Genomic DNA, 16,203 nt, shown 5'->3' on the forward strand with positions numbered 1-16,203 from the left:
GAAAACAGAAATAAATGAATGTGAAGTTTGTGAACAAACTAAGGATTTTGGCATTCAAAACATTATTAATATATCTACTTTTATGTATGTAATATACGTTCAAATTATATTTTTATATTGGTATAAAAAGGGAAAATAAAATGACATGCTGAAATGTATTAGTGTGTGTCATACAGCTGCATTATTATTATTAATTATTATTATTATTAGTAGTAGTAGTAGTAGTAGTAGTAGTAGTTGTTGTTGCAATAGCAGTGACCTACCAGAAGAGGTCATACATTACCTCCTTTTTAAGGCGAAAGGTAAGTTTAAAAATAAAATCAAGAAAATTATAGCAAAGATGTTCTTATTATTGTACATTTTAAGCATATTGCTTAAGACATATAACAAAAACATTAGCCAGTTAAAATCATTTTTGTGTCAGCTGCACAAGAAACAATCCCCCAAATAAACATGTTACAACATATGAGACCGTTAATCATCTTGGTTGTGGGGGAGAACTGCGGTTCCCAGAAACCCTAGCGGTTTTGAAGCTTTGCAAGTGATCCATACGAGGTAACATTACATTTATTTGTTACATTTTTTAATTTTATGTCACTGAAATGCAGGTTTTTAACAGGTAGCTAACCATTTTCTGGCTTGCTGAGGTTAATTAGCCTTAAACGCCATTTTAATAATTTGTGCTGACGGAGTCCAGATTGCTGCTCCGCCTTTTGGACAGTAATGCTAACTTGTTAGCTGCAGCTTTCTATGACTGAAAAGCTTACGTCTCTTTTTAATATCATTGTTAGACACATTAGCAGCTAGCCCGCTAGTGCCGCGTGTTACGCGTTTGTTGTAAAAACACGTCCAGTCAGACACGTTCAGTCTTCTGTTGCACTGTGTTGTCTTCATTAGAATGACACCTGGAAATAATGCAGAATAAGTAAAGTCCTCGTGGTAAACACATTAAAATGGTTTTATAGCACCTGTTTTACTGCCTCAGAACCGAAGTGGCTTTAGAACATTCTGGGCCTCGCAAAAGTATTCATACCCCCGACATGTGGTGGTACAGTAAGAGCAGCGCTGCTGTTTACTAATGTAAAAAGCTTTCCAGGAAATTACTCAACTAAGAGTTAAATGGTAAAATGACAGGAACACATTTCATTTTGATGTTTTAAAGACTAAAATAAAGCCGTTATTAAACATAAATAACCTTATTGTATAGCAAATTTAGGGTAGTGCGTTTATGTTATTCTTAAACAGTATTTCATAATAATATCACTCAAGTAAAGGTTAAAAGTATGGTGCCTTAAAACTACTTGTAAAGGTACATTTTTGGCAAAAAAAAAAGCTTAAGTAAATAATATAACTAATTTATAATCTGTGTAATGTAGTTTATTTTCCTGATTGTCTTTTTTTTTTTTTTTGCATCAACAACACATTTGTGGTTAAACGGATCTGTTTCCTCAGAGGGCAGTGATTTGTTGACTGCAGTGATTTGTTGTCTCTGGTTATTTTGCATGTGGTTTAGATGGATTTGTTTAACTAAGCTTCCTGGTTTCCATGTGTAGAATACAGTGCGTTACCATGTCGGTCTCTGAGGTGGAGAACATCACAAGATTTTCTCATTGGCCATCTTTTCATAATCTTTGCGTCAGATTTGAGCCGTTTTTAGACCAAATGTTTAGAGATTTTGTTTAGGAAAATCACAAAAAGGATAAAAATGTGAGGGTTTTCCTTTTTACTTTCTGTTATGCAAGACAAAGTCAGATAGGCTTGACTAACAGAATGCACTGTTATCGTTTCAGGTCAACAAAGCGCCGAGCCTCAGCTGCTGGATAGCTTTCTGTCGAACAATATTGCACGGTCGAAAGGGGCAAAGGTCAACAGCTTCTCTCTCATGCGGACGACGGCATGCTAGCTGTGTACCTACTATTTCATCATCCTGTAAAATGGTTCATTCCAGGTAGCTCAGCCTGTCTTCACTCACAGAGGACCAAACGGTGTGGGACAGCACCACTGCTCTTTCATTCCAGCCGGATCAGTTTTGCTTCACATGCTGATCTGATAGAGCAGCAGAACGGCAGCGCTCCGTATCCAGGGGCGACCGACCATCCAGCAGCCACGATGGGAGCGGACGGAGCGGCGGCGGGGAAAGATGTGGATCTGAAGACGGCGCCGCCGCTGGAAGACGGCGAGGGACGCGGGGACCCGGAGGCGGCCGCGGTGCCGTGTCCCTCCGAGGACGTCGGGAAGCTGACGTACTCCGTGATGTTTCTGTGTTTCTACGGGTTCATGGCTTCCATAAGGCCCGGGGAGTCGTTCATCACACCCAATCTGCTGAGCTCAGAGAAGAACTTCACCAGAGAGCAGGTCAGTGGGGTCCAAACATTGATAATTAACTCAGAGGAAACAACAAAGGCTTTCCAACTGGTCTTGTTACTGTCACATTTCACCTTTGCAACTGTTTATCGGGTTTTTCTCCTCGGATGAATTCAAGTTTCCCCGCAGGGGAACTGATCCGTCTCACTCGAGGTCATAGTTCACATTCTTCCTAACTGCGTCATCGGAGGCTGATGAGTGACTTGTACAGATGTGATTTTGTTTAATGACTTCGAAGGACCAAAATGAGCTTAGAGTTCAGAAAGGTCACTAAAGCGGTTGAAGTGGACAGACGACTCATGCTAATAATCAGAAGCATGTTTTTAAATTACTATTTTACACAAGCTTGTTAAAAATAAGGACAGTTGTTTTTAGTTTTTATTTTCAACCTTCTCCCACTTTTGCTGAAACATCAAATGTTTCTACACAATCCAGCCTTCTATAAATCCATCCATTTATAGTTTTAGATGATGTAAAATTATATAACAATGAAAACTATGAAGGTTTATAGTTTTATAGGAACTGAGCTCTTGAAATAAGAGTTTTAACAGAAGTGTTTAAGGAGCCAGGATTTGTCCTTGGTTATTTCCTTGTTTTCTGTGTCAGGTACAGTCAACTGTAAGACCGTAGGAACATTTGTTGTGAACAGCTTGGACACTATATAAGGGGAAAAGTTTTAACCCGGCGCCGCTGCTGTCCCCAGGTGACCAATGAGATCACTCCGGTGCTGACGTACTCCTACATGGCGGTGCTGGTGCCGGCCTTCCTGCTGACCGACCTGCTGCGCTACAAGCCGGTGCTGATCATCCAGGGCGTGAGCCACGTGGTGATCTGGGTGCTGATGCTGCTGGGCGCCACGCTGCTCCACATGCAGCTGATGGAGTTCTTCTATGGCATCACCATGGCGTGCCGCGTGGCGTACTCCTCCTACATCTTCTCCCTGGTCAGCCCGGTGCTCTACCAGCGCGTGGCCGGCTACTCCCGCTCCTCCGTCCTGCTGGGCGTCTTTGTCAGCTCTGTGCTGGGCCAGCTGTGCCTGTCGCTGGGTGACATCAGCTACTACACTCTGGACGCCATCTCCCTGGGCTTTGTGAGCTTCGGGCTGGCGCTGGCGTGCTGCCTGCCCTGGCCGAAGCGCTCGCTGTTTTTCAACCGGACGAAGAGACAGGAGCCGGCGGAGAAAGCCGCCCCTTCTGAAACGGACGAGATGAACCCCAGGAGGGCGGGTTTGTCCTCAGCGGCGCGCTGGAAGGAGTCCATCTTTGTGCAGATGCTGCTGGAGGTCGGGAACATGGTGAAGAGGCCTAACCTGAGGCTCTGGTCCCTGTGGTGGATCTTCAACTCCACGGGGTATTACCTGGTACTGTTCTACGTCCACATCCTGTGGAACAAAGTGCATTCCACCGCCAACTACAACGGCGCGGTGGAGGCAGCTGCGACCTTACTGAGTGAGCGCTTTACCTGGAATTATCCCACCTGCTGTTAACGGGAATATATCTGATGTACGCTGGACTTTGTCCAGCACAGGTGTAGGTCATTTTACCTGATATGTAGGTCCTTCCTTTGAGATTAGCATATCCTGACACTTTCTGACAATTTTCATACAAGTCCTTAACATGCAATATTAAAAGTCCGTTAAAAGATGTAAATAGCAAACAATTCAATTCCTTTTTAGAATTCAGTAACACAGCATTCCTTTAGTGAAGGCTTGATCATTTGTAGCATCTGCTGCTAAATAATACTTCTAATGCCAACATGTGGAAACTCAGACCTTTCTGCTTGACTTAATTCAGCACTGTGTAGGGCTGATCTGCTGCCCTTAATAGGAGATTTGGTGTATAGAATCTGAACCAGGTCAAGTTAATACTTGAGGAGTTCTGGGTAGAATAGATCTACAGACAAAAGTTGTTTTTATATGAAGTGCAAAATGTGCAATTATGGCTCTTTGGGTGTTTTTCTTTCAGGAAACAGCCATCTTTGAGTCTGCATACTCCAGTTAATGATTAATTGATTGCTAAATAAATTGCAGATTATTTCAATAACAGATTCATCACAATTTATTGTTGCACAGATAAAATGTAGGGCGGGGCAGTAAATCAAATAATCTGTTGTTTTTTTTTAGTGTTTGAAGATTTAAATTGAGGGAAATCTTCATTTTTCACAAATGCACTCCTTGGGTTTCCATAACTTAGTGATGTCAGCGTGCCCAGGGTGGCCATATTGTTTGACAGGCGTGCTTTATTTACAGCATGTGTTTATTTGGACTTTGAATTCAGGTCAAATCCCAGACCAAGTGATAGAAAAAACAGCCAGACTTTGAAAATATTTTCAAAGTCATTTGCCATTTCTGTTTGAGAAAAGAAAGCGAGAGAAGAGCAAGTGTAGCTTGGCGGGGGCGTTTTCATCGAAGTTAAAGCTTCTGTCTTACAAGACTGGGAGGATTTGGAGTTTTGTAATCCTTATGAAAAAGTCAAGGAAACCCAGAATAAAGCACGTAGAATCTGATTAACAGATGATAATAAATTACTTATCATTGGATTTTTCCAACAGGAAAAGATCAGGTTTCGGTTGATTCTTCTACCAGACAATTATAGTCATACTTATAGTCAGATGCACCATCATTACTGGCTGGATAACCGATTGTTCTCATTCCCCTAGAGCTCTGAATAAAACCAACTGCTTTACTTTCTGTTTTTACTTCTTTCTGCACTTTAATCTGATTAAGTAACCTGGAGATCACATGGAAACACCACAGTGTCATAAACCAAAACGTGATGTTGGGTAACCAACAACCACATGTTTGTGTTTGTTTGACCTGCCCTGATTGATTTCTGCGTACCGTTCTAAAATTATTGGAAAACAACGTGATTAATTCTAAATTATTTCTTTTCTTTTTTGTTTTGCTCTCTCCCTGCAGGTGCGATCACCTCCTTCATGGCGGGCTTTGCTAAAATCCGTTGGAACATCTGGTCGGAGCTGGTCATCGGCGGCATCACGGCGCTGCAGGCGGGCATGCTGCTGGTCATGGGCACCACTGGAAACATCTGGGTCTGTTATTCTTGCTACATCCTCTTCAGAGGATTCTACCAGTTCCTGGTTCCTATCGCCACGTGAGTAACAAAAAAAAAAAAGAGAGAAAACATGGTATACACTAAGACGTTGTTACTGAGGCACGGCTTTATTTATTTTTTTTATAAACTGATAATGGCTCAAATTGTGCTGTAATTTGCCGTTTGTCGATTTCATAAAAAAAAAAGAAAAAATACCACCCCCTGAAGCGACGTTGATATGGCAATCCAGTTTATGATTTAATCTTTGGAGATTGAGAAAGTTGCATCTGGAGTAAAACGTTTCCTGTTGTCCAACAGCAAGTTTTGCATCGATTATAAAGAGTTATTCCTGCTGGTAGCGCCCTCTAGTGTTCAAACTGCTCAGTTGGGTGTTGCCATCTTCTCACCCCCCAGTTTCCAGATCGCCTCGTCGCTCACCAGGGAGCTCTGCGCTCTGGTGTTCGGCATCAACACTTTCTTGGGGACAGTACTGAAAAGCATCATCAACCTGATATTTTCAGACAAGAGAGGCCTGGGATTAGACGTGACGTCTCAGGTGAGGTCACTCACTGTAGGAGACAGAAAACATTAACAATGTGCCAAGCGAAACTTTTCCCAGGCTCTCGTCTTGCGGCTCCCAGCAGCTCCTTCAGCTTTTGACTTTCTGTTGCAGTTCCGCATCTACTTCATCTACTTCATCCTGCTGACCGTGGTGTACTTAATCAGCGCCGCCGTCGTCCTGGTGCGTCACTTCCGGACCCAGAACCGGGGGGAGGAGGAGGCGTCACCCGACGGGCTGCACACAGAGCTCACGCCTGTTTCAATGACCTCTGAAGAAGAGCCGCTGTCTAACAGCCAAAGTGTCAAAGCCTAAAGGCAACAAACACTTTGGAGAAGCTGCTGAGGTACCGGTCATATTAATCTGGTAAAGATGGCTGACGTTTTTTCTGAGCCTTAATCATGCAACTGTCTTGTCTTCTGCTACCTGAAGCCTCTTGCACTACATTTATGTTTCGCACCATGAAACAGTCACAGAGCACATCAGGTTTGAAACATATTACACTTTTTTCCTAACACAGCACTCCGATTGTACTTGTTACAAATATCTGTAGACAAAATCTGATTGTATTGATTTTGCTGTTTTTTTTTCATTAACAAAGACAATCATATTTTGTGATACAAGCACATGCTGAAAGCTAAAAGAAACATGACCACAAACTGCTGGATTTTCTGCAGTGTTTAATTTTATTTGTAATAATCTAGTATTAATTTGTGTTTGATACAAATTGTTTTCTTTTTTTCTTTGTAGGACAACTCAGTTTTTATTCTTAGATTTTTTTAAGATTTAGTGCCACAGTTTAAGGACCCAGAAAGAAAAACTGCTGCTTTTACTTTGAAATTCATAGGAATGCAGTGTTACCTAATCCTGCTGCAGGTTAAAACCAGGTTAAAGCTCAGAGTGAACTTCTAATTCCCACACAGCAGAAGTTTCACTCTGTCATATTCATTTTTCTTTAGTAGGATTCTACTTTTGTTCAGAATGTGCTCAGTGTGCATTTTTTACTTTGATTAAAATAATTTGAGAAATGCAGTATGATAGGAAATTGAAAGTTTTTATTTTTTATTCATAAATAAAATAGTAGTAGTTGCTACATTGTATTTTGCCTTTTTTTAAAGACTTTGATGAAGTGGAGTACAAGTACTGAATTGCACTGGTCTATCATAAAATCAATTAAAATACATTGTTTGTTGTAACATGAAGACAATCAGGACATATGAAAAGATTTTCAAAACACGCTTTCCAAGTTATGATTCTTGTTTTCTCAGCTGTAGTCGCTCACAACTCTGATTATTGTTTCTTTTTTTTTTGTTCCTGATTTCTCAGCTGGTGGTTCTTCCTTTAACCGAACTGTTTGTACAGCTGAATCACAAAGTTCTGAAAATCTACCTTTTGATCAAAATATAATTTCAGATGAAAACGAGACAAAAAAAGTCACTTCCAAGCATAATTGGCTTAAATAAAAAAGTAGAGCATGAAGTCACAGATATTTTAATACATTTTATTTTGTTTACTGCATAAAATAGAACATTTGCTGCCCTCTAGCGGTTAAACAATGAAAAATAATGCAAAACAAAATAAAAACTGTGTTGTTGTTGCATTTATTTAATGTAATTTAGCTCATGTAGAACAGTGACTGCATGTGTTTTCTTTGTAATAAATAAACTAATCTCTACATGCTTAAGATGTTTAAAAAATGGAGAACTGCCAGCATTGGGTTTGATCTCAGTACAAGTCTCTGAAATACCTCAACTTCCTCTTCAAGTAGACGAATGTCAGTGAAAAAAGGCTATACTGGAAAAAAAAATAAGTCGAAGAAAAACATGCATAATCTACACATTTACACAAACACTGTAACGACAAGTATTCAAACACATTTAGTTGTTTTTTTTTTTTTTAAATTTCAAAAGGTTAAAAGTAACTGAAAGACGTATCCCACGATGCAGTTCTGTTGTTATTGTAGTGTTTCATAATGATTTCATTTTTTACGATTAAAAGTTCACCAAGCCAACCTGACCCTGCGTGAAAATGGAACCTTAATGCACCGAAGAAGAACCTGCTTGACAACATGAAGCAACACATCGTGTTCAAAGGTAATCCAAGTCATTAGCTGGGTTTCTGTTGACTATGTAACTGCGCAATTTGACATTTTGAAAATCAATTTGCTTAATGGCAACACACCAATTTCGAAAAAGAAAACCTCATTTTTGGATCAAAGGTTTTGGTGCTAGGATAAAGTAGTTTTTTGGCCATATTGAAATTGGTTTATTTTGCAAAACTGCAATGGAAACACTTTTTGGGCATTGCACAAGTCACATGATCAACAACCAGATGTTACCACTGCCTCGAACCACAAAGAAGACAGGAAGTAGTTGGAGGATGATGTGGTTTTTTTTTAACGACTTGGGGAAAAAAGTTTTTTAATGTAATGACTTATCATGTGAACAAACTTATTCACGTGTGATTTTAATTGGGTTTCTTATGTAAAGGAAACACCACCTTAGTGGAATATCAACAAAGTTTTGCGCACATTCGTAATGGAGACGCAGCTTCAGACGTCTTTTTGTCCGCAAATATTTGAAACTCTACGTCAGAGTTCACGATTCGTTAAAAATACTCTAGAGGCCTGTTTCACATTTGGCAAAAACATCCTAATCATTCCTTAGACTTTTAGGAAAACACACAAAGATTACGGAACACAATACTTTGACTTGACCTTAAAAAAATAGGATGTTGATGCTTGGATTGCTCTCATCACATAAAGCCAGGTTGGCTTTGATTGCTTTTTTTCTTATTAAATAAAATCATAAATCTCTAAGGAGGAGCAAATTTCATCACCAAAAGCTAAGTCCCAAACCAAACATGTTGGTTGATGCCGAACCGTCAGCAGTTCTGCACAAAGCTTTGACTGTAGGTTGAACAGGCGGCTCAGCTCACACAATGCCCTTCCTTTGTTTCTTCTCTTGGCTCGGTTGCTCTGACACAGATAAAAGTGCACGAATCCCGTCTCGCATCAAACCAGGAGCACACGCAGGTCTGATTAGGTCAAAGTACCAGTGGGTGTTGTTTATATAAAGTCTTTTAAATTAATGACTTTATATATAGTGAGCTTTCTTTGACAGGAAAGCTCACTGTACCTGTTTTCCAGGAATTGTCTTAGGAGTTATTTGACACTTTGGAAACTCCTGAACCAAACCTCCAAAGGGTCAGCAGCCCACCTCTTTTCCTTTTGTCTTATCTAAACTCACTCTAGTCAGATTACTTTCCCTTGAAAATATCACTGAAGTTCATGTTTCAGATGCTGCAATAACAATAACAGAAAAAAAAAGTTTCCTATTAAAAAACATCCAGTGTAACAGCGGAGCAGAATAACTTGGTGTGTACTCTCCAGTCAGTTGTTGCTTTCAATGCCAGGGGAAAATGTCAAAACCATTCTGAGGAGGAAAAAAAAACACTTCTAGAAAAATCCATTCTTCAAAATGTTTGTTTCCGAGAAGATTTTGCCGATGGTGAAAGTCTCAAGACGTTTTACTTTTCCGTCAGTGCAGTTTCCTCTGCAACAAGAGGAAACGAACCGTTGAGTGGTCATGTGCTTTAAAAGATAAATAGATGCTACTTGTTGGATACGTGTTCATTTCAATAAGTCAATTCAGAAAAAGAAGCTCGTATGACATTTTTGTAGAAATGTAGACAGACTGGCAGAGCAAACTTACTGTGAAACTGAACTGAATTGAGAGAAGGGCTAGACTATATAAAAAAAATTGTCCTTCAATTTCAATTGTAAATGAATGAACCAATAAAAAATTATTTAACTTTTGAGCTGACTGACAAAAACATCAACTTTTTAAAAACTATCTTACCATCTAATTTGCCCTTTAGTGGAGTTGTGTTGCCATTGGATTCTGAAGCAGCTGCTTGAGGTTCTACAACAAAAACAAACGATTTAAATGAAACGTTTGACATTTCATAGACTGGGAAAACAAAAGGAAGTTCAGGTTTCGACTTACGCTGCGCCCTGGTATTCCTCCAGAAATCTGAAAAACAGATTAAAGAAAAAAAAATTGTATGTTTGAACATAAACGTATTTCTTAAGTTAACAGAGATTTTGAATCTAAAAAAGGTTGAAATTTGCTTTTGTCGTCTATTTACCTCCTTCCCAAGGATTGGAGGCTGCAGAGAGAAATCAAAAACAAGTTCATCTTTAGATATTTATGGTACATCAACTATGCATCTTAATTTGTATGGAGTGCAAACAGATATATAATTGCATTTAAGTCAAAATTTGTTTGTAAAAACTAGCAAATAAAATTTGTAATTAAAATGGTTTTAAAGGAATCTTACATTTATTGAAGAACCATTCTCCTGAAAAGAAGAAAATCACCAGCAAGATATTATTTTACACTTTGAAACAAAAACCAGGCATACAATGAAATTGTACGTATTTACAGTACATAAATATATAAATAAATGAACTCTCATTACCTGTTTTCATTCTGTGGCCAATGGCCACCAGTATCACAAGAAACAGCAATATGACCAACACTGTGACTCCTGTGAAAATCCTTGGACCGCTTTCTGCTGAGTTAAAACGACACATATGAAATATAGAAAAGGGACATTAAGCAGATTAAATTTGCGGTACGATAAAACCATTCTCATGCATGTGTCCCTTGCAAAACTCACTCAAAGACCCGATCAGTTCACACCCTCTAGCAGATGTCACCACGATGATACTTGTTCTTATTAACTTCACCTGTTAGTGGTCATAATGTTATGCCTTACTGGTGTACACTTGCACATTTAAATAAATTATTTCCTTTGGGAGGGTTTCTGAACGTTTCAAAGTGAAACTTTTCTGATCTCCTGTAGGAGCTGACTGTGCTACAGCACTAATGCTTTCAACAGTTACATTTCTGCTTCCAAAGAAACGGCCCAAGTTTGTGAAAATGTAACTTATTTGAATTTGTCAATTGGGACAGAGAGGACCATGTGGTTCCCCTTTATAATGCTGCCCTGGGCTACTGCCCAGTTAGGCCGTATCCAATGGCTTGGCAAGAACAAAAGGTGTTTCAGCCAAAACATACAATTGGAAGTACAGGCTGGTGTCTTCCCACACCAATGACTACATATAGCACTTAATGGATTAACTAATGATAGGAAAACAGTGAATAGAGCTGCATAGGTCAGTTCTTTATGGGGTCAACTCACGAGGCTTGAATGGGTTGGCGAAGGGTTTGCTTCTGTTCTCACTGACTGGATTCTTCATTTTACAGCTGAACTCTCCGACACCTGAACTGTCGTCCTGCAAGAAAAAAGCTACAGTTATCATCAAAGTGTGAAAAACAGGATTTGTTAAACTGTAAAAACATTATTCACCGAAGATTTTAGCTGATCTTTCAGCCTCCTATATATGACGTATGAGACAGTTAATACCTTTACAGTGAATGTTTTGTTTGTGGAACCCGGCACTTCAGTGTCATCAGTCATCCATCTGTATTCTACTAGTTCTGCTCTGGCCGCGTTTCCCTCACAGGTCAGGGTACATGTGTCTGCACCTTCAGGGCAGGATGGAGCAATGGTAGGTACAGGAACTGCAGCTGGAGTTGGATAAAGATGAAATCCAATCAGGTTCTGTGTCTTTCAATCTAAAACTAGTCCACAGTAAAAAGGGGGTCGATTACCAAGTACATCGAGTTTAATGTGGTCAATTGCATTGTTGCCTATCTCTATCGTGTACACGTCTGTGAGATCATAAGTCAGGCTTCTGAGAGTCAATTCTCCAGTCCGTTTGTTCAAGTTGCTCCGACCTACAAACAAAAATAGTTGAGAATATTATCTTTCACCTCACAAATAAAACAAAAGCTACAACAAAAAGAACGCCACTGAGTCACTTACCTTGAAATCTACCGTAGTATACGATATCGTCTGATTCCAAATCGACAACCAGATCTTTCCCAGCTTTCCAGGTGATGGTTTTGGTTGCATCAGTCACAGACCCCTGTTTTGGTTTGAGCGTTACCTCGCCTCCCTCCTTTGCATAGATTGTTTCATCTGTAGGAGGTAAAAAATAAAAACAGCAGCAGCAGTGTGAATTTATGTCAGTAATTTCATCTTAAAGCAAGAAAAAACATTCAGTTCTTCCTCAGACTAATTTAACCCAAAATGGTCTCTTAATTTATGTGAAACCGTTTTACTTACAAAATGTTGTAGGATTAGCATAGATAGATTTTTCTAAGCTATCTGAGCTTTACAGACAGCGGTGTAGGCAAGTTTTCTCCACCTTCAGCTTATTTGGGCGTTGGGAATATTGTTCCCACCTTCTATGGTGACACTGGTTTGTTGTGCGAATCTCAAGGACCAATGAAATTTGAAGATCTACAGCTGCTGACTCAGAATAGAAGGCATCTACTTTCCCTACTCTGCTGCTTGAACCTGAAATACAATAAACAAAAAAACACAGGCTTTCTAACAGTATACGATTTATTGCCAAACTATTACTTTTGGTGTTACTCCAAACACCTTCATTTGTCTTAATTTATAAGCAAAGAAAATATTTCTGTTGCCTTCTTTTAGACATCTAACTGGTCCTACTCAGCAACAGGTGTGGGAGGGTGGTGTGTTACTGTGTTTCACACCACCACAGCCAGATAAAACAAGCATCCACGTCCTTTAGTGTGGTTAGTGGGTTTCACACTAACTCACCCACTAACCCCAAAAACAACTGATTCATTTTCTTGTTTACTTACATAATATGTAGGACTTACATTAAGAGGAACGCTTCGTTGGGGTGTAAACACATTTTCCTTACCTGCCCCTACTTGTATTCACCTCGTCAGGATTGTTTGTGTTTAAAACCTGATAGTGAGTTTTCTCTAAAGATGAAGATTTATCAGACTCTCCCTACTGGATCAGAACTCACTACCAGAAGTTTTAGTAATCCAGGCCTCATGTCCCTTTCTATTATGTGAAAGGTTTCCCCTGCTACCTTCGGTTTGAGGAAATTATACTTTATTTTGTATCATCTTCAGCATCATGCTTTTCTGATCTTATTTCTCATGTGGCATGGTGCTTTTCATTAGCCACACCCCTTTTGGAAATCACCTTAAAAGCCTTTCTACAGGACACTGGCCCCTTTCCACCGCAGAAATTCCATTTTCCACTCAAATTCTATTACCTGTCCTGTACTGCATCACATTTTTACATGGTCTTCATGTGTTTTACGACTTTTATTGCGCTGTAGCTGTAATATTCCCTTTTAAAACAGACACAATTGGTTCATATCATGAAAAAAACACATGGATAACCCTGCGAGCGTTTGTCTTCGAGCAGCAATAGCTGGGTGGGGCCACGCAGTTTTAAACTACTCTCGCACTCAATAAAAAGATACAGAATAACGTTTATTAGGTTACAGCTGATTCGGGTGGAGGATCTGGACTCACCTGAGGACACAGAGGCCGCCGCCAGAACAACAAGGAGCCACCAGAGGCCCGAAAGAGTTCTGATTGGAGACGAAGCGATCATGGCGTTGGTCTGAGTGGGTTATGAACGAGATAATGGGCTGCTTCCGTCTGTGACCGAAAGTAACACGTCCAGCAACGTTAAACTAAGATTAAAAGCATTTTAAAACCCTGAATTAAACAACGTAAAGCACGGTTTCAGGCAGAGGCGCTATGAAAACTGTGAATGGCAGTTTCGAAACGCAATCCGGAAAGTGAAAGTATAAGTGGGACATGACTCAGGCTCTAAGACTCCGCCTCCGAGACATATTTAAATATATATTTGTCAAACTGACCCTTATTGTTTCATATAGTGCTAGTTGGCGTTCGTAGTATCGCCTCTAGCATGTTTTACTAAAGTTGAGCCAGGTTTGTTGAATTTAAAGTTTATTCAAAGTCTGAAGCGGAAAGTTTCCGCCCCCTAGTGTTCAGAGTTTGGTACTATGGAAGCCCGTTTCCGCCACTCTAAAAAAAAAAAAAAAATCTCATTATAATGAGATACTATCTCATTATTTTCAGTTACTATCGCATTATTTTCAGTTACTATCTCATTATAATGAGATAACTTGAGTTGGCCCTATAGTTTGAGATATGTTCAACTTGATAGAAAGAAATGGATATTGATAATATCATTGAGCAATACTTCAGAAGTGGTTTTACTAATCTTGAAATCTTGCGAGTTTTGGAAGAAACCCATAATGTTAAATTAAGTCTCTGGACGCTGGAGAGAAGACTGCAGAAGAAGAGCCTTTGGTGTAGAAAAAATAAGACAGATGTTGCAGACGTTGCCTCTTTTATTGAGCAACAACTACATGGATCTGGAAGACAGCACGGCTACAGGAGGATGCACCAGAAATGTTGGATGGCTGGCATAGTCACAGACAGGGAAACAGTACGTCTTTTGATGCGCCTATTGGATCCCAACGGGGTTGACCTGCGTGCACAAAATCGCTTGAGACGAAGCTTATATGTCAGTCGGGGACCAAACTATGTCTGGCACATCGATGGGTACGAGTACGACAAATTAAAGCCTTATGGAATATGTATTAATGGATGCATAGATGGCTTTTCGAGGAAAATGATCTGGCTAGAAGCTTCACTAGTGACCCTCACATTATTACTGGCTATTTCATTGATGCTGTGATGGAGTATAATGGAACTTATTAAATGCACTTTACAACAAGGCAAGTTTTTTTTAAGCACTTGTGATTTATTTTTGGGGATGTCAAAGTAATGGATTGTTCTTTGTTGACAGAATACAAAATAAATACATTCTGAATAAAGTCTAGAGTCTGTTTATGATTTGCAGTTGCACTGTAAATAAATTGATTGGCCATAATACTGAAAAACATATATGTGTCAAGAGTAAGGACAACATTTGTACTCTTAATACCAACTGCAAACAATAGCATATTGGTTATCTGTTAGTAATAACATGATTAAAACATTGCTTGTTCATGTAACACTCCTGTCCATATATCAACAGTTTCCCTGAACATGTAAGGCTAAGAAAACAGAGCCTGCAAATGTTGGTGCTATTTAGTACTGTTTTGAACAGGAGGCTAGTATTTTCCATTAATAAATAAGATTAAACACATAGAAATTAATAATAATAAGAAGAAATTGACCTTGACCACAACATTGAAGGAAACTAAAATGTTTAGTCTTTTTAGGTAAACCATGGAAACAAATTGTAACTCAGTCATGCATTTTAGTTTTACAATCAGTGTTTACACAGGACATATAGACATAATATCTGACTTGTTAGATGTTTTGTGGACCTGGGTGACTTAGAGAAACTATTCCCTCAGCCCGTCACTGATCATTTGACGGAGTCTTACATAAAGATTAGTAATTTCATACACATTATCTGTCATTACCAGTCTGTGCTCAGTCATGAGTTCAGTGCATAAGTGAAATACATCGACATCACAGGGAAAGTCCTTGAAACGACATTCTTCTATACATATTTCCAGCTTTGTTAGATTAGCAGACTGTAAAACGTTTGGAACCCCATACAGGTTGGGAACACCATGCATTAATGTGGGACGACCAGGAGGAGCCCCAGGATTATTTGTAGATCGTATACGATGGTCAATCCATGTATGGACAACTTGATCCAGCTCCACCTGTTTGATAAAAAAAAAAGACGAGAAAAAAAATAAGAAAATAGTTGTTAGAAAACAAATTCATGCTTTTGTATTATTTGTAACTTATTTCAAATTTGTGTGCTGAAAGCAAGAAGTAAATTTATAGTACCTGTATTGTTTGTAGGAAGCAAAACTGGATCAGTGATTCGTCCAGAAAGCTGTCAACAAAATAGCCATCGGCTTTAAGCTGGTCGAAATGGTCCATCCAAAACTTCTTAAAGTGCACCACCATCGCTCTGTCCTTTGATTTCTTGTACTCGGACCGAGAATAACAGATTCAAAACCATTTTCATTCTGGTGTTGTGCAGAAATCTTTGCATCGCTGTCACATAAGTGTTCTCTGTGACATGATCCATTCGTATCTTTTGTGGAAATCCATTATGCTCCATCACAGCATCAATGAAATAGCCAGCAATAATGTGAGGGTCACTATTAGTCTTATTAGCTTCTAGCCAGATCATGTTCCTCGAAAAGCCATCTATGGGTCAGTGATTTGATATGGTGCTGCAGCAAGTTCTGACTAAAATATAATGGAGCAGGTTTGCAAAAACTTAGTACGGCTAAAAAACTTTAAATAAACAAGT

At 39.4% G+C, this 16,203-nt stretch overlaps 2 protein-coding genes across 3 annotated transcripts; one reads left to right on the plus strand and one right to left on the minus strand.

The window, feature by feature from the left end:
- Positions 1-453: 453 nt before the first annotated feature.
- On the plus strand, positions 454-7,454 carry slc19a1 (solute carrier family 19 member 1). The gene is made up of 6 exons (XM_005812224.3): positions 454-555; positions 1,791-2,355; positions 3,068-3,812; positions 5,282-5,474; positions 5,829-5,970; positions 6,088-7,454. Exons 2-6 carry the CDS (start codon positions 1,897-1,899, stop codon positions 6,286-6,288), a joined length of 1,740 nt encoding a protein of 579 aa, XP_005812281.2. The 5' UTR covers positions 454-555; positions 1,791-1,896; the 3' UTR covers positions 6,289-7,454.
- Positions 7,455-7,460: 6 nt separating this feature from the next.
- On the minus strand, positions 7,461-13,709 carry LOC111607614. 2 transcript variants are annotated; one of them, XM_023329561.1, is made up of 11 exons: positions 13,413-13,709; positions 11,869-12,024; positions 11,655-11,780; positions 11,407-11,570; positions 11,182-11,275; positions 10,456-10,551; positions 10,315-10,335; positions 10,123-10,143; positions 9,981-10,007; positions 9,834-9,896; positions 7,461-9,527 (listed from the first exon to the last, which is right to left on the minus strand). In XM_023329561.1, the coding sequence occupies exons 1-11, from the start codon at positions 13,492-13,494 to the stop codon at positions 9,502-9,504; spliced, it is 876 nt and encodes a 291-aa protein (XP_023185329.1). In that variant the 5' UTR covers positions 13,495-13,709; the 3' UTR covers positions 7,461-9,501. The 2 variants fall into 2 exon arrangements, with proteins under 2 accessions (XP_023185329.1, XP_023185330.1); XM_023329562.1 differs by having other exon boundaries at positions 10,456-10,548; positions 13,413-13,708.
- Between the last annotated feature and the right edge of the window lie 2,494 nt (positions 13,710-16,203).

The sequence above is a fragment of the Xiphophorus maculatus genome, chromosome 24 (assembly GCF_002775205.1).
Source record: "Xiphophorus maculatus strain JP 163 A chromosome 24, X_maculatus-5.0-male, whole genome shotgun sequence".
Taxonomy (NCBI): Eukaryota; Metazoa; Chordata; class Actinopteri; order Cyprinodontiformes; family Poeciliidae; genus Xiphophorus; species Xiphophorus maculatus.